General features: G+C 38.0%; 1 protein-coding gene across 1 annotated transcript in view; it reads left to right on the forward strand.

The window, feature by feature from the left end:
* NEK5 (NIMA-related kinase 5) overlaps nucleotides 1–23,502 on the forward strand; it is a 48,213-nt gene that overhangs the window by 20,511 nt on the left and 4,200 nt on the right. The window contains exons 4-18 of the mRNA XM_012648401.1: nucleotides 679–776; nucleotides 2,424–2,507; nucleotides 2,596–2,666; nucleotides 3,055–3,141; nucleotides 5,437–5,491; nucleotides 7,096–7,296; nucleotides 7,370–7,451; nucleotides 8,655–8,767; nucleotides 10,924–11,108; nucleotides 13,655–13,721; nucleotides 14,567–14,683; nucleotides 15,695–15,781; nucleotides 17,302–17,427; nucleotides 21,773–21,853; nucleotides 22,093–22,161. Of these exons, the coding sequence (XP_012503855.1) occupies nucleotides 679–776; nucleotides 2,424–2,507; nucleotides 2,596–2,666; nucleotides 3,055–3,141; nucleotides 5,437–5,491; nucleotides 7,096–7,296; nucleotides 7,370–7,451; nucleotides 8,655–8,767; nucleotides 10,924–11,108; nucleotides 13,655–13,721; nucleotides 14,567–14,683; nucleotides 15,695–15,781; nucleotides 17,302–17,427; nucleotides 21,773–21,853; nucleotides 22,093–22,161 (1,523 nt within the window). The remainder of the gene's footprint in view (nucleotides 1–678; nucleotides 777–2,423; nucleotides 2,508–2,595; nucleotides 2,667–3,054; nucleotides 3,142–5,436; nucleotides 5,492–7,095; nucleotides 7,297–7,369; nucleotides 7,452–8,654; nucleotides 8,768–10,923; nucleotides 11,109–13,654; nucleotides 13,722–14,566; nucleotides 14,684–15,694; nucleotides 15,782–17,301; nucleotides 17,428–21,772; nucleotides 21,854–22,092; nucleotides 22,162–23,502) is intronic.

The raw sequence follows: 23,502 nt of genomic DNA on the forward strand, positions 1-23,502 counted from the left end.
GCCAAATAACTAAAAATAGAAAAAATCAGCTGGGCATGGTGGTGCGTGCCTGTAGTCCCAGCTACCTGGGAGGCTGAGGCAGGAGGATCGCTGGATCCCAGGAGTTTGAGGTTGCTGTGAGCTAGGTTGATGCCATGGTACTCTAGCCCAAGCAAGAGAGTGAGACTCTCTCTCAAAAAAAAAAAAAAAGAATAAATGGCATAAACAGATTTGGGAACAAGCACAATGATGTTGTTAAGAATCAGTTTAATTGGTGGGAGCAGAGGTACTTGGATATACGAGAGAGCCTGGTAGCCACTAGTGTCTGTCTTGAGGGACAACAGTAATGGGGAGTGTCCAGTAACCTAGTGAGTGGTTAGACAGAGGTCAGTCAGTACTCAATGGTTGAATAATAATATAGAAATTTCCTAAGAGAAAATTTCTATACTACCATTTCCATTTTACAGATGAGCTAATGAGGCACAGAGGAATTAAAGTCACTTACCTGGTGTCACAGACTAAGAAATACAAGTGGTAAAGTGGGATTAGAACCCAGTCCATCTTGATTCTACAGCCAGAATTTTTTACTTTTATATATTACATTTTTCTGTTATATTCTCCACCTTCTAGAACTTGAAAGGCAAATGATTGATAAATATCTGAAAGCCTTCCAGCACTAAATGATCCCTTTTCTTACAGAGAACAGCAGGCTGTTTATTGTAATGGAATACTGTGATGGAGGGGATCTCATGAAAAGGATCAATAGACAACGGGGAGTGTTATTTAGTGAAGATCAGGTAAAAACACTTCTAATTTGCATTCTAATTTATACGTGTGTGGGGGAATTAAATTTATAATGGCATAAGTAGTAGACCATGTTTATATGAAGCATGACTTTTGGTGGAGAAGTTCAAACCATAAAATAGTGGATCAATATTCTTGGTAGATTTTAGTCCAGAACAAGTTTGCAATTGAGCTTAAACTGAATCTGTTTTTGCGACTGAAGTTTTCTGGAGAAAAGATTTTCTCTTTGGACAATCTCATGTCAGATGCCTCTGCGATAAATCTTCATGGCTAAAAAAAAAAAAATCTGAATGTGGAGTTCCTTAGTCATTTAAAATGTGACATATTTATAGCTTCACTGTTCTTTCTTTTACCATTTGATACTCTGTTTTGAAATATCCCACTTTGCCAGGGGAGGATAGAAGATCTTAGCAATGCCTGTTTCGTTTCATTGGTTGTTAAGAGGGGGAGAGAAAAGTTGAAGAGTAATGGCCTCAGTTCCCATTTTCTCTTTGCACAAAAATTTTTTTTCTATACTCCAAAGCCTCCTTTGGAACCCTCTTGGGAGTTGTGCTCATGAAGGACACAGGTATGTGTGTGTGGAGAGGAATCCGAATTAGGACCCGTGTGATTGATGGGGAAGGCCATTGCCTCGAGCAGCACCCGAGAATGGCCCATCTTTCTTTTGGCCATTTGTTTCTTTGTTCCAATTTCGCATGTAAGAGCATCATGCCCATATAATTTCCTCCTAGAGTTAAAGTTGAATATTTCGAATATATGAATGATTAAAGAATCAATATCTCTAGCCTCTGTGAAATTAATCAAGCATTCTTCTCATGCTCATTTACATTATGTATTAAATTCCATACTCATAGCAACCCTCTTTTCTTTTCATCTAGGTATTATTTTGCCACATTTTATAAAAATGCTTTCCGTGACAAAATTTCAAATTACATTTCCCTTTGTTGGGAATGAACTAAAATTACAACTGAAGAGTAATGTCTGAAATATAGCTTTTATTCCTGTTATTTTCCTCTTCCTGTATTATTTGGTAGACAAAGAACCAGTGAAATATTAAAATAGTTTAAATAAATCCCATAGGCACAGAACACATTTTCATAAAGAGGCTCATGGCCAACAAAGATAAAATAAAATCATGACTAAGAAATAAAATTCAGCTTTAAAAGTAAAATATTTGTTGGTTTTGTATTAGATAGATAGATATTTCATTACAATTGCTAATAACCTCACAGATTCTCCATGTCTTCTGCTTTCTCTCCCTTCCTTTGGCATCCTCCCTCTCCTGAAGGGGAGATCCAATGTTCCCAGGCAGATCAGAAAACACAGCTGCCTGGCTGCTACCCCTGAGGCAATCAGCAACCCAGTGTTAAATAAGGAATCTAGAAAATCACTGACCTAACCTCTCTCTTTCCCTTACTTCTACTTATCTTTTTCTGTATGTAGAATTCCCTTTGATACCAGCGATGTTTGGATTGTGTTTCCATTTTTCTATCTGTAAAATGAAAATAATAATACGATAAGGTGAATCTATTAGCTTTATTCCTGTAAATACACATACACACTGTATAATTTCTCTCTTTTTGCATGTTATCATGAAGACATTTCAGTGACTACCAGACTTTTCAATATTCCCTCTGCAGATCCTGAGTTGGTTTGTACAGATCTCTCTAGGACTAAAACATATTCACGACAGGAAGATATTACACAGGGACATAAAAGCTCAGGTAACAGCTCAGAGAGAAGACCAAGACAGAAATCATCTTTTCTTTCCTCTAAGTATCTCAAACAATATAACATTTTCTCCATTTATAGAACATTTTTCTTAGCAAGAATGGAATTGTTGCAAAGCTTGGGGACTTTGGTATAGCAAGAGTCCTGAATAAGTAAGTACTTTTAAAGATAATTTTTCTTTCTATTAAGAACAGCCAATATATGTAATTTTAGGTCCTATGAATTAAGAAGATAGTAAAAGCTTGGTTTCCCAAATAATTTTAGATACCTTTATATAAATGTATGAAATCATTCAGATGGTACTTTGACATTAAAATTCCCAGGATAAATTGTGACGTAATAGAATGATGTTGGTAATGTTGTGTAGTGTGATTTTATTACTCTATTACCAATGTACCACGTTTACTTTCTTCTAATATGTGCATGCATCGTATTTTGTGTTATCCATTTTCATACTTTTTTCTTGCATGTCCATGTCTTTAGCCTTTTCTTGCTCCAATAATAAATCATGCTATTTTATTATTCAATGTAACTTACTAGTTCCATGGAACTTGCTCGAACTTGTGTTGGAACACCTTACTACCTGTCCCCAGAGATCTGTCAGAATAAGCCCTACAACAATAAAACGTGAGTTGCTATCAGTTTGAAAGTGTCAGTAAAATCTGACAGGTGATACTGAATTACGATTCCAGAAACTAAAATTCTAATTCCTTCTCTCTTTCTTATGGTACTTTTGTAATTTCGTTTTCTTCATGTGTGAAATGGGGATCCCAGTGACTGTCTCTACCAGTGTTCCCTGAAGCTTTTGAATTTATTTAGAAAGAGAGATATTTCTCTTCATTCAAAGATATAAGTGATATAAAAAATAACATCGAAAATCACAGTCACTGTGCGTCTGTGTCTTTTATTTTCATACCTTTCGAGCACTGTTTGATCTATTGCAGGAAGGTGTTGTAGAGTATCAGGTAGAAGGCAATGCTGTCTGATGACCGAGCACTGGATCAGGAGCAAGGAATCCTAGTCTTGGCTTAGTCACTAACTTCAGCAAGTCAGTTGACCTCTGTGGGCTTCAATTCCCCAACCTGTAACAATGAGAGCATTGGCAAGGTAATGTTTAAGGTGTCTTCCAGCTTAAAAATGCAACTAGTTTTTATGTATGTGATATCAGAGTCTAGTTCTCAGCAGTAATCTTAATATACACACCAACAAAAGGTGAAGAGGAGGTAGTTTTTACTTCCATGTAAGGAGAAGGAAAAAAATTTCATTTTTCGAAGTTGTCTGCAATTGAACAAGTTGGCCTTGATAAGTGTGAGTTTCCTTTGGGAGTCGATTGTCCATTTGTTTAGGAAAATGCCCAAGGGATATTTGGCTGTTGGACTTTGAAAAAGATAACTGGAAAGCAAAGCCCACATGATAGAGATTTACAGAAAGAATAGTGAGAATTTTTCTGCATAATAGAGACATCGCCTGGCACCAAAGAGTTTGGCCTCAAGTTGTGCAGTAATACAGGCAGGGTGTGTTGATGGAAGGCAGGGTGTGTTGACGGAAGGCAGGCTGTTCAAAGCAGAGCTTGGTACTGCCAGCAGACAGCCCTGGGTCAGAAGCTTGTTTTGTTTTCTTGTACTGCTTTTTAAGAATTTGAGTCAACATTTAAATATTGAAAGACTTTAGAACATGCAGATGTGGTGCTTCTGAAAATTGGAAGATCTTAGCGATCATCAGCTGGGCAGCCCCGGGGCCCTTTAAACCAGCAGATCATTTCCTGGTTCACACAGTCCGCACCATGCGAGGTGGTGCCAGGTCTGCAAACAACCCCACGGGACCCCAGGTGGCTTCATTACTGGCCTGAGCCCTGGGCTTGTGAATTCACTACGCTGGCTACAGAGGGCACTCTGGAAACAGAAGAGAAGTTGGGGGCCTATGGAAGACTTAGTAAAGAAAGACAAAATTCTGTGTGGGCAGTGAGTTTCTAGAAACTCTGGAAAGCAGTTTAAATTTGTTTCCTATCAATTCTGTAATCACTTTCTATTATACTCAAACCTTGAGTATAGGTCTCTCTCTCTCTCTCTCTCATACACACACACAGAGGAATTGTTGCGAAGTAGTGAAGCCATTTACCTCACTTTAATGAATCATCCTAATTTTGGCACTTTGGTCTGTTAGATTTAATTGTGTTTTTGTTCTATAAAATAACTCCTTATTAAACCAATCACATTTAAATATTTACTACATACTAAGTCTGTAAAGAGCAAAGCTTGAGTCATATGTTTTAAGTACATTTTTCAAATGTTTATTGAGAACCAAATACTGTGTTCATTGTGTAATATAACTTTGATTCTGTCAAGAGCCTTGGGTAGAATATACCTTTCAAAATCAACCCAATATTATCTTTTGAGTCAAAACAAATCCATATTTGAGTCCTGCCTCCCTCCTCCAAATTGCTCAAAATTTCCTCATGTACACATTTTCTTTCAGCATGAAGCCGACATAAATAGTGAGCCATCAGATTGTGGCAAAGTTCATATACTTTTTGTCTGCTGGCATTCCGACAAACTACTCATGGTTTTTATTTTACTTCTTCTTTTAGTTTAGAGTAAGAATTGATAATATATTTAAAAGCATTTGTAAAAACTAATCAACCTATATAAAATTGTAAAGCTATACAAATTTAAGGTGCTGTAAGGATAAAAGCTTTTATTAAGAATTATGGGCTGGGCATGGAGGCTCATGCCTGTAATTCCAGCACTTCTGCAGGCTGGGGTGGGAGGATCACTTAAGCCCAGGAGTTCAAAGTTACAGTGAGCCATAATTGGGCCACTGCACTCCAACCTGGGCAACAGAGTATCTCTAAAATAAAATAAAATAAAATAAAATAAAAATTATGGATATATTCTTGGCATATAAGACTCTTATCTTCCTTAGGGATATTTGGTCTCTTGGTTGTGTCTTATACGAGCTCTGCACACTTAAGCATCCTGTAAGTATGTTAATCATCAGATTAATCTTGAATTATTGAAATCATATAAATGAAATTACTTCTGGGAGAACAAGGTTAATGTTTGATTTTATTAGATTGTTAAAAATTATATGGATAAACTATTAAAAAGAATGATAGATCGGTATGTCCTGACTTGGAAAGAAGTTCGAGCAATATTTTAAAGTAAAAGGTCCAAGTTGGAGAATAGTATATGTAGCATTTTTCCACTAAAAATATATTGTGTGTGAATATATATCTTTAGCAAAGAAAAGGTGCATGGGGCAAAGTCTGTAGGAAACCAGGCACAAGCTTCTAAGAGTCTTCTCCCAGTGGTCACACAGGATGTGCTAATTCCTCCAGCAACAAGTTTTGACAACACCAAAGTGTTATCTACGAGGGAAGCTCATTAGATACCCACTGCACAGGGTTTTTATTGGGCACTGGTCATGTAGGAACCCTCTGTCTGGCATATATCAAACTCCCAGACTCACGGAAAGAAACCAAGTAGTCAACATAAACCATATTTTGTGCATAAATAGTTTAGACAAAGAGCCACTCTTAACAATTAGGGAATAATGAGAATTCTCCAGATATCTAAGTTCTCAGATACCAGCCAAGGGGCCAACATTGTAAGCAGGCCTTTCTAAGGATAGCCTGCTGTGTCAACTCTTTTCTACAGAGCTGTCATCATCATTATTATTAATTATTAATTATTGTTGTAGGTTACACAGCTAGTGTCTGACCAAAACCTGTACCTTTATTGCCACACCATGCTGTTGAATATTATTATTGTGTATAAATAACTGACGATTTCATACAATAGGAGATTTTCTGATTTATGAAGGTTTTTGAGGAAATGAAAAAATGTTTATGTAAATTTAATAAAAGTAAGACATAAAATTTCGTATCAGTATGACTTCAACTTTGTAAAATAAACATTACTTTTAGAAAGACCAGAGGCTGGGCACAGTGTCTCATGCCTGTAATCCTAGCACTCTGGGAGGCTGAGGTAGGAGGATCACTTGAGGTCAGGAGTTTGAGACCAGACTGACCATGGGCGAGACTCCGGCTCCACAAAAAATAGAAGAATTTAGCCAGGCTTGGTGGCATGTGCCTGTAGTCCCAGCTACTTGGGTGGCAAAGGCAGGAGGATCGTGTGAACCCAGGAATTTGAGGTTGCAGCGAGCTATGATGACGCTGTTGCACTCTAGCCGGGACGACAGAGCGAGACTCTGTCTCAGAATAAATAAATAAATAAACAAACAAATAAATAAATATAAAAAAGATTGAAAGGTAAAATTATATGTATTTTTCCTGACTTTATAACTTCATATACTTTCCAGTTTTTTATAATGAGTAAATATTATTTTGATCATAAGAAAAAAATTAAAACAAAAAAACTTGTTTTAAATAACATGGCATCTCATTGAGTAACTGTCTGCAGTATCTACTCATGAAAGATGAGTTGATGAAAACAAGTTAGGGTAGACCATAGTGAATAACTGCAGCTTAAAAACATTTTTTTGTTTTTTGGCATATTTATTACTGTAATGCTGGTATTTAACTTTTCTCTGATTTAGTATCATTGCTCCTTGTCCTTTCAGTTTGAGGGTAACAGCTTACACCAGCTGGTTCTGAAGATTTGTCAAGCACATTTTGCCCCAATATCTCCAAGGTTTTCTCGTGACCTACGGTCCTTGATACCTCAACTCTTTAAAGTATCTCCTCGAGATCGACCATCTATTAATTCCATTTTGAAAAGGCCCTTTTTAGAGAATCTTATTGCCAAATACTTGGCTCCTGAGGTGAGTTTTGAGGTGACTGGATTTTGGCAGCGATCTTGGTTCACAGGTCCTTGACTCCTGTATTTGGTTTTAGGTCATTAAGGAAGAATTCAATCGCACACTTCTACACAGGGAAAGAGCGTCAGCATCTCAACCTGCTGGGAAGGTGGTCCAGGGTAAGAGTGACTTATGCATTTATTACAAGTGTCCCACACAGCCAGTTATCACATACAGCTGGCAATGTTAGCGGGGAAATTGCACCAAATATATTGAACATAGACATTTTAAAAAAAAATATGAACAAAGCCGTGCATGGTGGCTCATACCTGTAATCCTAGCACTTTGGGAGGCCGAAGTGGGAGGATCTCTTGAGGCCAGGAGTTTGAGACCAGCCTGAGCACGAGCAAGACCCTGTCTTTACAAAAACAACAACAAAAAAATTAGCCCAGTGTGGTGACGCCTGCTACTGGGAAGGCTTAGGCAGGAGGATCACTTGAGCCCAGGAGTTTGAGGTTGCAGTGAGCTATGATGACACCACACGCACAAAAAAAGAAAGAAAGAAAGAAAGAAAGAAAGAAAGAAAGAAAGAAAGAAAAGAAAGAAAGAAAAAAGGGATCATCTGAAGTGATGAAGTGCCCTGTGGTAAGGAAGAGAAAATTACTAATTCAATTGATGCTGTGAAAGAGCCCCAAGATTTAGCCATAACCAAATATCTGGACTTACAGGGTCAGGAGGAACAGAAAATCTCTCCAAGGAATCTGTGGTAGGGACACGTTATCCACTGTGATAGAGAACTTAAACTCGAGGAAAGTTATAAAGGGAAAATGAATGAGCCTCTGCCATTTGGTTTGACTGACATTGTTATTTACCAGTCTAGACTGAGAATGTTTAGAAAGTAGGTAAGTAGAGGATGAGAGAAAGTGCATTGTCCACACTTCTAATATAGAAAAGATAGGGAAACAAGAATAAATTTTGATGGAGACAAACATATTAGAAGAGCTACTGATACATCTTAAACAACAGTGCACATGAATGGCGTGGCCTGATAACCCAAGCTTTGATGACTGCATTTCATGACTTTGACTATTATCCCATGCAAATGGTTTCTGTAAATGTCAACATTAATTCCTAATTTTTAAAAAAGTAACGTTATGTGTTACCAAAAACATACAAAGGAACTCCGGAAAAGAATAGTTTTCTCCATTGAAAGATAATGCATAGTGATTTTTCATCAATTCTCTCATTGTGTATGTAAAACATCTCTGACTAAAGTGAACTTACTTTATGAAATGTAGCTTGTGTTTATATTCTTACGAGTATCAATATTAAACGTGTAGAAATTTTTGGAAATTGAAGTTGTTTTATTTTGGTTAAATAAGAGTCTAAAATACAGAAAGTGAGATTCCAGGAAAAGTGCCCATCAATTAAAAGGAAGGATATATCACATAGAAATGAATGGAGACCACCAGCTGGAGCCCAGAAGCCCATATCTGTAAGTCATACTAAACCCTCTCTCTGGTTCCTTAGCTATGGTATATTCTCACAGACCTATCTGCACATGTTAATGAGGTATAAGCTCATTAATTTAGAGTCCACTAGTTTTGTGCTTATAATAAAATCATTTGGTAATGAGCATTAAAGTGGTACCTCATTGGACAACTTCTAGTTTTTATATTTTATAAAGCAATACTGTATTTTCTTATCAGTATATATTAGTTTTCATTTTCTTTTTATAATTAAAATTCTTCTAATTTCTTTGAATAAATAAGGTTTTTCTGTATAGGGCAAGTAATGTAGCAATAGAAAACACTTTGCATTTCATACTCTTAATTCTAACATGTTATGTGTACAATTAAGAGGTTTTTATTATATAATAATTGATCTTTTCATAGGGATTCTTTATGCTTAGCTATTTGAATCCACTTTGGCAGTGTTGACTGTTTTAGCTCATGCTAGTGAGCTAGTGAAATGCTTCTGGTATATAGATGATAAATGGCTATTGTCTTTTAATTGAAGAATTGTATTTTTAGAGATGGCTTATGGGATAATTAGAGGACCATTTGGAAGTATATTTACTAAGTGTTTACTTAACATCTGGATGTTTTAGAAATCGTGTTGTATAAACAGATTTTTAAAAAACTATTGGTTAAATTATTGCTCGTCATTTAATAAAAAGTAGTTTAACTTTATTAAAGAAATAAAAAAAGTATGCCATGATTCAGAATGCTGTGTATCAGACCTGAAGAAGAAAAAAAAAATCCAAAAGTTTTGAGTGTGGAATAAATTAGGAGAACTTTTGAACAAGTTGACATTTTTTCTAATCTGTTGAAAAGCTTCTGCTGATGGAGTGAAGTAAGTGAATTTCCATGGGAACCACCTCTGATGTTCCCATTACTACTTGGGATTTTAGAGAAAATTTTAAACAAGTTGTGTTTATTTCCTTCCAATATTTTTTCTATTTCTAACCATTTTTCAACAAGTAATTACTACCACCTTCTTCTGGGTTATATGCAGGTGAAATTAACAAAACAAAAAAAAACCTTCCTCTTCCTTTAAAAGATTCTAAAAATAAACATATAACTTATGCTTAGACTAATAAACCAAATTTTATACATTTACATTAATATTTAAATAGAACTATATGAAAGTGCAATTTTGGTAGGTTAATGATTTGACCAATATATGGTCCAATCTAACATATGTACGATCCATATAGCATTAAAAAGAATAAAGAATGTAATGTGTTACCTCTTTACGGTGAGAACGTTTCAGTTTTAATGATTTTTTAGTTATTCATATTCCCAACTATGAGTTCCTAGGTCTTTCCAGCGGTTTGATCTTTTCTCTTTTATTATCATCTGTGAAGTAGGCAGAGTTGTCACATTTAATGTTAAATTGACCCTACTTTGCTTCTTAGCAACAGGGTCTTGACTGCCTTTCGTATCTTAATTTGATCTGATTCCTGTCTTCTAGCTCAACTCTAAGATTCCTGTCTCTACTCAGCTCTAAGATAAACTTTTGATAAACTTTTGTTTCCAGTTCTCCTCCTCTCATTCTGTTCTGGTTGGAGGGGTGGTGAGGAGTAGCTTGCGGTGGTAACATGCCTGTCATAGCTGTTGTGTGACCTTGTGTTTCTTGGGAAGAATGACTCTGAATGACTCAGCGTCTTCTTTCCTTCAAGTCATGATGCCATTTTGCATTTAGTCAATTTATCAGAAACTAAAAATGTTGCAAATCCCCAAATTTGTGAGTTGCACAATAACGTTTATTCTCCCATAAAGTTCAGTAACGTATAAACAAGTTTATGAGAAATAGAAAAAACAATAGTTTATAGTTTCAGTTATTGGGTTGGTGAGGCATACTCACTAGGTAAGTATTTTTCACACCCTAGCCATGAAGTATGCATGATTCATATCCACACCTTAGCAAAATTACAAACTATATACTACAGTACTTAGACTTCTAAGGTCTTTTTCAACTCTAAGATTCGGGGACTCTAAGATTATTTTACTCTGAAGACAAGTGCAGAACAAAAATAACAAAAATACACCTTCGATACCTTGTCTTAACTATGGTCACCATCGAATTGTCAGTGATTATAGATTTGTGTTACTTTTTAAAAAAAATATTCCCTTTTCTTTCCCTCAGATAAAAATGATAGAAAGGCCCAAACTTGCTGCCGTGTATGAACATTATGATTATTATTATGCTCGACTTGACTTGTTGAGGAAGAGAGCCCATGGACCAAGTTATCACTCTGTTCCACAAAAAGATACTGGAATGGAAGAAAATTATAATCAGGAAGAAATGCTTGGCCCATCCCCACGTCAATGGTAATACTGTAGTCTAACTTAAGCCTTGGTTCTCTGAGAATATCTTTATATATCGACATTCTTTATTCTGAAATCCTTCCAAATTCTCCTAAAATAAATAATCCAGGGAGAACTTTCCAAATCCTTCATTTTAAATCCTCAATCCACAGTTCCCTCCACCCTTTTTCATCTCAAGTCTGATATAGCTTATCTTCTTATTTGTGGAGCCATTTAACTATAGGCACAGATTCATACTCTTGAATTTTTAATATTTTTCTTTCCTCCTAGTAAATTCCACTATCTGAGGGGTGATAAAGATAGTTGTATATATTCCATTTTTCAAAGAAGTCATTATATGAATCAATGATTGAATGATTGAAATCAAATGATCATTTGAGACATTTTGCAAAGTGAAATATATTTCATTTAACATTTATATTCTAGGGATTTTCAAAATATGGATATATTATAAAGAAAATAATATACTGCGATTTAATATTCTTATGGTAAATTTTCAAAAAGTTTGCTCCATAACATATTTCTATAGATCTATAATATTTTCAATTTTTTTTTTTTCACACTGATGTCAGTACTCCTGTGTCCAGGATCATTGACTCCTGGCACAGGGCTGAGGACCTGTGTCTGCAAGTTATTTTTTGTCATCAAATTATTTTTTTGTTCACGGTTGGGAATTTGCTAACTTTGATGACTGTGGTTATTTATTGTTGAAATTTTGGATGTCATGAAAAATATAAGAGTCTATGCGAGAGTGATCCTATTAATAGCTAGTGAAAATTAGGTAAGCAAGAATGATGAAAGAATGATTTCTTCAGAAATGCATCATGGGAAAAGTAGATGTTTTAATTTATTTTAACTTTATATTTTTAGAGACAGGATCTCACTATATTGCTCAGGCTGACCTTGAACTCCTGGGCTCAAGTGATCCTTTTGCCTTAGCCTCCCGAGGAGTTGGGACTACAGGCACGTGCCACCACACTCAGCTAGATGTTTTATTTTTAGAGATACTGGGTGCTCTTATGGTTTTATCCATCTCCGTAACACATTTTAAATTACCCCCCGATTATCAAAATTTATGTGTTCCATTAGTTCAAACTGTAATGTCCATGTCAGACTCAATTAATGAGGGACATACATTTTACATATAAACTGGGAGCAGCCACAAAACTCCCTTTCCCTTTGCTCAGCCACTGGAAAAATATATCTTCCCCTCTTTGTCTAGATTTGAAAGCTGACAAACTATCAATTATTTTGATTACGTATGGTTTTATCTCCCAAGCTTTCACATGGACTGGTAGAAAGTTCCTTCTCTTCCCCATCATAGCCCCGTCCCACTGTCTCCCAGGATGCCCCTCGAGGACCAGTAATCCCTCCTCATTGTACACCCTCTCCCCAGCTTCCTCTCTCTTGGAGCTCCGATTCCAGGCGATGGGATGGAGGAAGAGGAATTTGTACAGGGTTGGAGAGAGGGGTCCGGGGGTGAAGGGGGTATAAAGAGGAGGAGAGACATCGTCACACATACAAATTGGGGTTTTGAGAGGGATGAGTGCTACAATTTAGCCCTCATTTGATTCACGTGCTATCTATGTGTCAGACACTGGCTGGAAACCTTCACAGCCCTAATCTCTTCTAATCCTCTTATCAACCCCTGTGAAATGGTACTGTGTCCATTTTACAGATAAGGAACTAAGACCCAGAGACCTTAATTAGCTTGACATTTCATCATATTTCTAAACTGATTACTAACTTGACTCTAATAAATTGGGGGCTGCTTATCGTGATATTCCTAAAGGAGTTATTTCTGAAATGATAGTTCTATCTTTGGAGCCTTACAAGTTACTGGCATTCCAAAACTCTTTATCACATAGTTCATCCTATGCAGTTTTCATTTAGCAACCAGTAATGACGGAAATTCTTTGCAAGAAATTCTGCAAAAAAAGATGGATATATAAAATGTAAGTAAGCTGAAAATGGTTTGACCAGAATTGGCCAGAATCGTGCTGGCAAAATACCTTAAACTTTTGAGACACAGCTAAAGCATCACTTCTTTATTCATTAAGCATTTATGTGCCGGCACATCAGGTAAGGTATAGGGATGAAGGACACGTTCTGTTCTCAGGGAGCTTAGCTTTTAGTGCAGGAAACAGACACACGGCCATTGTCAAATCAGGAGTGACAACCTGTGCGTTAGACACCTGCACAAAGCCTGAAAAGACCTGGGCATGGGTTTGTTTTCCTCCCAACATATTACAGACTATGGAAGGACAGAATCCTGCCCCGAAGAGAAATCACTGCATCAGAATCTTTTTCCGATTAATTCTCTCCTGTATCGCCAACTGTTACTCTTCTCTTTATCCCTCTTTCCTCTTGATTCTAAAATTGTCTTTCCCAGTGTAAATTTTCTGTAACTCTGAATTACTTCTAAAACTTGGAACTTCAAACCATAGGTGAATTGTGAATCTTATTGCTAAGCTGAAAATCCACTTGTCAAATTGGTGCCTAAGACTCATTAAAATTTCAACTCAAGCTGAGCATTCTTATTTCCTAAGGCCTGCTGAGTACCTTCAGAGGAAATTTGAAGCTCAACAATATAAGTTAAAAGTGGAAAAGCAATTGGTAAGTCAAATATCAAATATGGGAGACAATCAGGAATTTCCTAATGGTTTCTCTGCTCACAGATATTCATGGATCCTTAAGTCAGAGTACATTCCACTCGAAGGTCAAGACTACCCTTCATTAGTTCCCAGTTTTTAATAGCTAAAGAAAATAATGGGAACAGGCTTGAGTCAGTGTCTCGGAAGACTGGTTTCTTTACTGGCTCTATCACTTGCTGTGTGACCTTGGGCAGTTCATACAACTTCTCTGAGCCTTAATAAATGACAATTTATAAATGACAATTTTGGAGTAGATGAACTTCAAGTTCCCTTTCAGTGCTGCAATGCTTTGATTCTACTTTATTAAAGACTTTTCTGCACATTTGAAAAAAGTTACTACTGTATGTTATTTGAAATGAAAGTTAACCTTTACCTTGAAATACTATGTCAGAATTCTGGGGCCAAGAGAGACTGGATATGCATCCTATGTGTATCACTCTTATTTTGAACTGCTTAAAAGCTGTAGTTCTATTACCCTACCTAATCTCATGTTCCAGGGTCTCTAAACCTTTATAGAACTTTAATATCACAATTATAATTTATAAATTCAGAAAATGAATCTAGGTAGTATAAAGAGGTAGTATAAAATATCAATTGCTAAGAATAAACAATGGTTGAATTAATTTTTATAAACTGTTTAATATTTCATACCTAAATTAAGAAACTTCTGCTACTTACCATAAAAAACTCCCAAATACTTGGTTTGCTTGGTGATATAATTCTTGTTTACAGGGAAAAGTCAACATCAAATCAGAAGATGTTTCCAAAATGCAAGTTGCTTTATAAATTATTTCATTCAATAAATAGGGTCTTCGTCCGTCTTCTGCTGAGCCAAATCACAACCAGAGACAAGAGCTAAGAAGTAATGGAGAAGAGTCTAGCTTCCAGGAGCTGCAGTTTAGGAAAAACAAAATGAAGGAACAGGTTAAAAACAGTCTAATTCCAGGGCTACCACTGTACTCATATTATTGTCTTCTGTACTGTCGTGGGGTGTTACTTCTATTACATTTCCTCCAGTGTACCTGAGAGGCTGCTGTTGCACAAATGCTTGTTGGACACAATATGTAAAGCACCATGCTGGGTGTCACAAGGGATACAGAGTTACAGAGTTACGTATTTCACTTTCTCAGAGAATGCAACATAGCTAAGTTCAGAACACCCTTTACCTTGGATTGATAAAATAATTGTCCGCCATCATTTATATAGTTAGGACTCGTATTCGTTTCCTAGGGCTGCTGTAACACAGTACAACAAACTGAGTGGCTTAAAACAACAGAAATTTATTGTTTCACAATTCTGGACAGTGGAAGTCCAAAATCAAGGTGTCAGTAGGGCCATGCTCCCTCTGAAACCTGTAAGGGAATCCTCCTTTGCCTCTTCCTAGCCTCTGGTGGTGTGTCAGCAAACTTTGGCACTCCTTTGCTTGCAGCTGCGGGACTCCATTCTCTGCCTCTGTCACGTGGTGTTCTCCCTGTGCGTCTCTGTCTTCACAGGGCCATCTTCTTATGAGGACATCAGTCACATTGAAATAGGGGCCCACCCAACTCCAGTATGACCTCATCTTAACTAATTATATCACGATGACCCTATTTTCAACTGAGGTCACATTCTGAGCCACTGGGGGTTAGGACCTCAACATATCATTTTTGAAGGGGAATAAAATCCAACCCATAACAGGATTATATCTAAAAGTGGGACTTGTCATTAACACAGTTGGGGCTATATATAAAAGTGAGATCTATAACTCAATCCGCTGTCTCACTGGGTGTGAATTACCACAGCCCAAACATACGGCAGATTATCATCTTTAGGAGCAACAGATTTTCTAATTCTCATTTTATATGACACATTTTAAAAATTGTAGGCTGTATAGAGATTACTTTTGTGAAGGTATTCACAAGTGTTTAAAGTTTTTGGAATGGGTTTGCTTTCCAGGAATACTGGAAGCAGTTAGAGGAAATACGCCAACAGTACCACAATGACATGAAGGAAATTAGAAAGAAGATGGGGAGAGAACCAGAGGTAAATTCATTCTTCTAGAGGAAACGTCGCTGTATCGATTTAGAGCTAACTAAATTGAGCTTAAAAGTAACGATCTCCTTATAGAAAAGATAAATTTTTATCCTAGAGGTCATGATGCAGACTTCTTTTTTAATAGGAAAACTGTCAGACCTAATTGAAGCTTCACTTAATTGTGGTTTACTGGAGACCTCACAAGGTGATAAGTATGTCTGAGATTCTCAGATAGGAATGGCTGTTACTAAAAATACTTGTTGATTGTCTTCCTCGTGAATCAGTCAATGAGTATTTACTGAGCGGCTACTTTACGCCAGAACTGGATTAGATGCAGAAAGTTCGTGCCCAGGAGGGAAATAAAAACTAGCATTTATTGAATTCAACTGTGTGCAGAGGTAAGGTTCTAAGGCTTGTATAAGGTCACATCTGAGTCAGTCGAGATGATTCTTGAAAACCCGTTAAAGGAGCCACATGGGAAATTCATCTTTGCAGCTCTCGGGAAGGTCTCTAGAGCTGGAGCAGATCACTGCTGCTTCAGAAGAGGTCCAGATGAAATAACTAGCCTGTGTTTGGAGACCGTGTTATATGAAAAACACATGGCTGTTGAAATACTAAGAATACCCTCAGGGCCCTGACACACTCCTACAGGAGGCCTGCGGGCACTGGGACTGTGTCTCCAGCCTCACATGCGCTTGGCGACACATTCATTGAGTAGAATGGCCATGCTGCTGAAATAGGTCTCTCCCTCCCTCTCTCCTCCTTGCCTCTGCCCCTAGTGCATGCAGACGAATTAATATAAGTCAATGAGCTTGTGGTACAATTCAGCCGTATGTGTCAGGCTGTGAACTAGAGCTTTCACATACGAACTTCCTATCATTGACCCACCAGAGTGGAGAAATTAACTCATCCAAAGTCATGTAGATATTACAAGACAGACTAAATGTTTAAATATCTGACTCTGAAGGCCCCTACTCTTTCTAGCATACGCAGTTCTGCTCATATATAGCTGGGGAGATAAGACACACGTATGAAACACTCACAGAGCAAGACGGAATATAGCTAAGTCCTGTAGGTGCACAGGAGCGAAGACGAGGACGATGAGCAGGACACGGGATTTTAGGGAAGAAGGGGCGGGCCTGAGAAGAAGAGTGGATTGTAGAGGGGCAGGGCTAGGGGAGGCGTTCTGAAAGAGCCACGCAAGTTTTCTGACAGCGTGTGCCGGCAGGGGCAGCTTGGAGGTGCTTCTCTCCAGAGCAGAGGCTTGGTTCGTGGTGGGCAGCCTCTGGCCCCCATGCGCCTTGTATTTAAGGCAGGTCTGCGATGGGAAGCCTGAGTCCAGAAAGGGTGGGTAGCAACCATTTATACAGAGACTATGAAAGAAGCGCCTGGGGGATACTGAGGCCGTCGCAGGGAAAAGGAGTAAAGAAGGCTCTATCCCGCCAGTCCCACTGACAGCGCCTCTGCCAAGCAGCCTTCAGAACTCACGCAAAACCAGTCGTGTTGACTGTGTATAATTTGTGTTAAAGGAGAACTCGAAAATAAGTCACAGCACCTATTTGGTGAGGAAGAGTGACCTGCCCGTCCACCAAGATGCGTCTGAGGATGCTCCCGTGCAGGTAGTGACGGCCGTTGTTAGACGTGTGTGCTGCCCAGTGAGTTGGCTCTGGTCCCTGGTGCTTACCCCTCACTGTCAAATGGAATCCTGTGGGGAGCTTTTAAAAAACTCAAATGTCTAGGCTCTGCCCCAAACGGTGTGGGTGGGACTCAGGCATCCTGTCTGCAGAAGCTTGCCAGGTAATTTAGTGTGCAGTTTGAGAACTGCTGCTTTTTAGCATCTGTTCAGCTCTCGGGATGGTGGGAGTCCGTGTCTCAGACACATTGGTCGTGAAGTCTGGTGGTCACCTTCTCTTCCATTTCAACCTTACATTTTTGATGGGGACGGGAGGCCAGGAAGATGGATCTCAAGAGAGATTTTTTTCTGTCTGAGAAAAGATTATAGGATTATAATGCTAAATGAATCTGTTGATTTCAACTAATTCTGAAAATTATTCAACCTGTGAAATGACCTCATAAGCAATACTCTTGTGATTACATGTTTTACTTTACAAGGAGTTGTATTGATTTTGTGAAGAAGCCCAAGCATGCTTTTATTTTTGCTTAATAGTATTCTCAATGATATGGCCTGTACTGGCAATTAGTATTATCAATCGACTTATCGAATTATATAGAGTAATTCTTTACATTTTAAATTGTATTTATTGTTAGAGCTTGGCCCAGAGTCAACTAGAAATTGGAAATCCTTAACATATTGTAAACTTGTAACATCTTTGGAAACATTCTAAGATGCCAGTAGGATCATAGTCAAACCCATGAAAAGACAGCTCAGATTTTACAGACATTTCTTTCTCTCATGTTTTAACCTGGTTTTAGCAATACAAAGAAATCTAATACCTTAATGTTAAAAAAAAAATCAAGCATCTAAAAATAACTAAAATGTAGGAAAGAACACAAGCAAATGATGATGCCTTCTCTAAAAAAGTTGATATCAGAAATTAGGTGGATAAAATTTTGTATGTTTTGTGGAGTAACTTTGAAAGAAAACACGCCAAAATGCCAACAGTGTTATTTAGAGGTATTTAGATTGGTGTGGGGAATAGGGGTGATTATTTTTTCACTACTTTCTAAATTTTTTATATGGAGGTTACACTTTTACTACAAAAATGTGTAATAAAATATCTGCTCCTTAGTTCTGTCAGCATTTTTATCAAAATCTTCAAACAGAAAAGGCATCTGATGTTTATCGGTGGCTGCTAGCCTCCAGAGGAATCCAACAGCAGATCCCTTTGCAAACTTTTGTAAAGGAAATAATTACCCCCGAATTTGTCCACTTTTTGAATTTAGATTTTCATTGTCTTATTCGAAGGGAATATACAGCTATATAATAAAACAGGTTTTTAAATTCTCTTGTGCTACTCGTAGAGTTTCCAAAATACTGATGTGAACACGTTTACCTCTGCTTGACAATCTGTGGCAACTCCCTTTTGTGAATAGCATAAAGCCCATTTTCTTAGCATGGCATTAGCAAGCCCATTTCTTAGAATGTTCCAGCCTCATCTCTCACAATTCCTCCAAACACACCCAAAGGTCTAGCCCTCTCAAATTACTTTCTTAAGCTCTACATATTTAAAAAAAGAATCTTTCTCCTCCAAGCCTTTGAAAAATGGTCATTCCTCTACTGAAATATCCTTTCCCTGTCTTCTTTTCTTGCAAAACCCATCATATCAGACTTCCTGGTGAAGTTTCTAGCATAGTCTTTTCCTCTCTCTCCCTTAGAATTAACAAATATATTTCCACAGCATTTCTATATACTTCACACACCGTGTGTGTCAGTTCGAAGCATTGTTAGTTGTTTGCCCTGCAACCTTGGGAAGGGTGTTTTTCTGCCTTGCAATATTATGAAGTGAAACAGGACTATGACTTACGTATTTTGTATTTGTGAAGTTGGTTGTTTGATTTGATTGGGTAGCCTGGTTGTCTCAGTTGTACAATAAGTGTCATACTGCTTTATTTTCCTTAAAATACAACGATCTTAGACTCCAACCCTTATCCACCCCAGTGGTTGGGGAATTCAGCGTCAAGCTGTTACAGAGTTCCCCAGTGTCATGTCGTGGGAAAGGCCCTTGTGGCGCTGTGAAAAGTGATGACGGGGCAGCCTTGGGGGCTGGGATCTTCGCTGAGCTGGGAGCTCTAGGTTGGCGTCCAGTCTCTCTCCCGCCGCTCCAGCGTACTGCCACGGAACAGGACTCGGGTCCCCCCTCCCTTTTTAAAAACAGCTTTATTGAGGGATAGCCGCCTATAATAAACTGCACATACTTCAGGTCTATACTTTATAACATTTGACACATGCACCCAGGAAACCATCACCCTAATCAATATGGTGAACATATCCATCACCCCCAAAAGTTTGTTTGTGGCCTTTTATAAATTCCTCTCTCCCGTTTCTCCCGGCCGCTCCTCCAACCTCACCTCCAGGCAACCACAGATCCGCTGTCTGTCTTTGCAGATAGTTTGCATTTTCTGGATTAGTTTGCATTATGTAAATGGAGTCATACTGCATGTGCTCTCTTTTGTCTGGCTTCTTTCATTTGCTTAATAATGTTGAGATTATCCATGTTGCACACTGTAATAGTTCCTCATTCCTCTTTATTGCTGAGTATATTACATTGTATGAATATATCAAAAGTTGTTTATTCATTCACCTGTAGATGGATATTTTGGTTGTTTCTGGCTTTTGCCTATTACAAATAAAGCCGCCATAAATATTCATGTACAAATCTTCGCGTGGACATATGCTTCTTTTCTTTCATTTGGGTAAATACTTTGGACCGAAATGGCTGGATCATATAGTAGGTGTATATTTTACTTTTTAAGAACTGCCAAATGGTTTTCCGAAGTGGTTGTGCTGTGTTACCCTCCCACCAGCATCGTATGTGAGTTCCATGCTGTCTTTGTGTGGCTCTTTCCTCTCTGGGACTCTGTCCTTCAAACTCTAGCAGCCTTGATATCCCCAGGTCCTCAGCTTTGTCTTATCAACTCAGGGAGGCTGCCAGGCTCAGCTTGGGCTCCCCATCCCTGCGCCAGGGCCTGCAAACTCTCTCAAGACAGTAGGCTGGGGCTGGGGCAGGTGTAGGGCTTGTGTCGTTTGTTTTCTGTTTCTCTTTCTTTGCTAGATCTCTTTCTTGGCTAGATGTCTGATGTATTAAAACCCGCTGTTTCTGTATTGGATCTGGCTCTTTAGTTGTCTCAGGTGAGGAAGTGAATCTGGTCCCTGATACCCCATCTTGACAGGAAGCAGAAGTTTGCAGTAGCCACTGCTTGGAAGGCGTGTGGGGCAGTCAAGAGTTCCATCTGGGCTGCGTTAGAGAAGGTCTGAGAGATTACACCCCTGCTTTGGGGCCTTCACCTTGCTGTTCCTTCCACACGGAAAATGCTTCCCCCGGACCTTCAGATGCCAGGGGCCGTATCATTCCAGGATGCAAATCAAATGTCAAACAAGCTTTGCCGGCCTTACTCTCGCCCCCTACTCGTTTTCCATCCTATTCCCCTGTTTCATTTCCTTGATGACACTTAACACTTTCTGAAATTATGTCATTCATCTGTTGACTCATTTATTACCTATCTTCCTTCAGTAAAATGTAAGCTCCGTGTCAGCAGGGGCCTTCTGGGTCACGTTCGCTGTGCTAACCCATTGTGTAGATGCGGCACATAGCGGGTGCTCGAGAGGAATTTGTGGAATGAATATTAAAGGGAAGGGGATGTTACGCAGGCAGTAGAATATGGGAGTCTGAAGCTCAGAGGAGAGGAAACGTGAAGCTGGAAGATGTTTAAGAGTCATTGTATAAAGGTGACATTTACATTCATAGGCATGAATGAGACCCCCTCCTATTGAGGAAGAGGGAAGCAGGGGCTGGAACCCTAAGAAACCTCAGCATAGCGAGTTCACCTCTCAGCTGATCTTTGAAATTCTTGTCATCCACTTTTGCAGTTTTCTTCTTTTCCTTCTTGAAATTGCCTGTCAGTTTTTAGAGCCCTCTCCTTCCTTTATAGCTATTGTGAGTTGTGCGCTTTTCTTATTTTCCTGATGAAGATCATAAGCCTCTAAGGGAAAGATCCTATAGTCAAAAGTACATTCTTGAATTGGATTGGGTTTGACTGGACTGGACAGGAATGATGATCATTGTCACATCATAAAATTTTATCCATTGAAATATTAAATGTATTAATATTTCAAGTTACTGGATATCATACCCAAGTTTTCAGCAAATTATTATTAACTTTCTTTAACAAAGGCATGTTTTTATTCTCAAATCAATCATCAATTTCAATCCAGAAATTGAAATCATGTAGATGTACAGTGTTGTGAGTTCGGGGGTTGTGAAAATATAATTTTTTGATCAATCTTAAATGACAGAATTGTATTTTTCTCTAAACTTTCAGGACATTGAAGGAGACTTGAAACAAATGAGGCTTCAGAACATAAAGGAAAGCAAAATTCCAGAACAGAAATGTAAAGCTAAGGTAATAAGCATTTTTGCCTTTCAATTCCATATTGAAAAGCCAGGGAGTCTACACTTTGCAATCTGGGTTGCCTATGTGATTTTTTCTTGTACCATTTTATGGAATTGCCCTGTTTTATGATGTTAGACTAATGGTTTTAAGTATTGGTAACATCAAATAAAACTGAGCTAGGGAGTTGTAATTTTAAGGCTTTTATTGAATTACCAAACTAAGATTTTTTTTTCTTGTTTCTTTCTTAGAGAGGGGTAAAGTTTGAAATTAACTTAGACAACTGTATTTCTAATGAAAACACCCTCCAAGAGGAAGAGGTATGCCATTAAGTATACATTTCCATTAGTAGGTATGAGAAAATGAGTCTATCTTACTAGTATGTTTCATAAAGTTATTCTACAGGCTATAAGAAAAATTTTCTTAAATATTCCTAGAAGGGTCTCTGATGTTTAAATGAGTCTTCCAAATCTTTTTTCTCCTATTTTTAAAAATGGAGGTTATTTCCTTAGATGGATTATTCCATTTTAATTTGTTTTGCTTTTATAAAAAGAGCTATTTTCTCCATATCAATTTTTTATCATAGCCACATTAAAACACACAGTCAACACAGTCAAGAACTAATATATTAATATACTAATATGAATTCAGCAGGTACCCTAAAGCTATGAACATTTATTTTAAGTCTTAATTAGTTATTAATAACTTTGTACAGATTTTTGGTCCAATCTCAAGTATGCATTTGGGGTGTCCTTGCCACAGCAATAAATGCATGAATATAATAAATAAAATCTCATTTTATTATTTGATTTTAACATCTTTTTTATCCCACTTTTTATCAGACTTGCTAATGTCAAAATTAACTGGTTTGTTTTTCCATTTACCTTGTCTGAATTCACTTTGTTTTTTTTTTTTTTTTGAGACAGGGTCTCATTCTGTTGCTGGGGCTAGAGTGCAGGGGTGTCAGCATAGCTCACTGCAACCTCAAACTCCTGGGCTCAAGTGATCCTCCCATCTTGGCCTTCCAAAGTGCTAGGATTACAGGCGTGAGCCATGATGCTCAGCCTGAATTCACATTTTAAGTTAGTAAAAGTTAAGTTTGAATAATCATACCTGATACTCAATTTTTTCTTTCACATTATTTATTAGCTTAAAACTTTTTAATGTTATTTCTTATTTTCACAAGCATTTTGCTACATAAAGAATTCATTAGAGTGGTGATAGTGCTCACCTCTATTCAACCTTTAGGCCTCTAAGTGCCCCTGAGCTGTGGGATCAGAGAGCAGCAGACCTGGGGACCTGTTTCTGGGTTGGAACCTGAGGCGTGGTACACCCACAGAGCTTCAGTGATGGGAGGTACCGACGCTGCTCTGCTGGAATGAAAGGATGGAGTCCAGAAAGTTTGAACTGCCAGGCTGTTCATTCTTATTCTGTGCTTCAATATACTTGAAACGTAGCGATTATTTTCATATCAATTATGGAGTATTAGGAGCAGCTTCGGGGATCTGGTTAGGAATGTCGTATACTTAAAAGTAGGGCATGGATGAGAAGACCTGGAGAGTTCTGTGGAATGGAACTGCAGTAGAATAATATTAAAGGCAGAAAGTCTGGATAAAATTAAGTTGCCCTATGACCAGTGCTTGTCACTGTTGACAAGGAGA

The sequence above is a fragment of the Propithecus coquereli genome, unplaced genomic scaffold (assembly GCF_000956105.1).
Source record: "Propithecus coquereli isolate 6110/MARCELLA unplaced genomic scaffold, Pcoq_1.0 Scaffold11, whole genome shotgun sequence".
Lineage (NCBI taxonomy): Eukaryota > Metazoa > Chordata > Mammalia > Primates > Indriidae > Propithecus > Propithecus coquereli.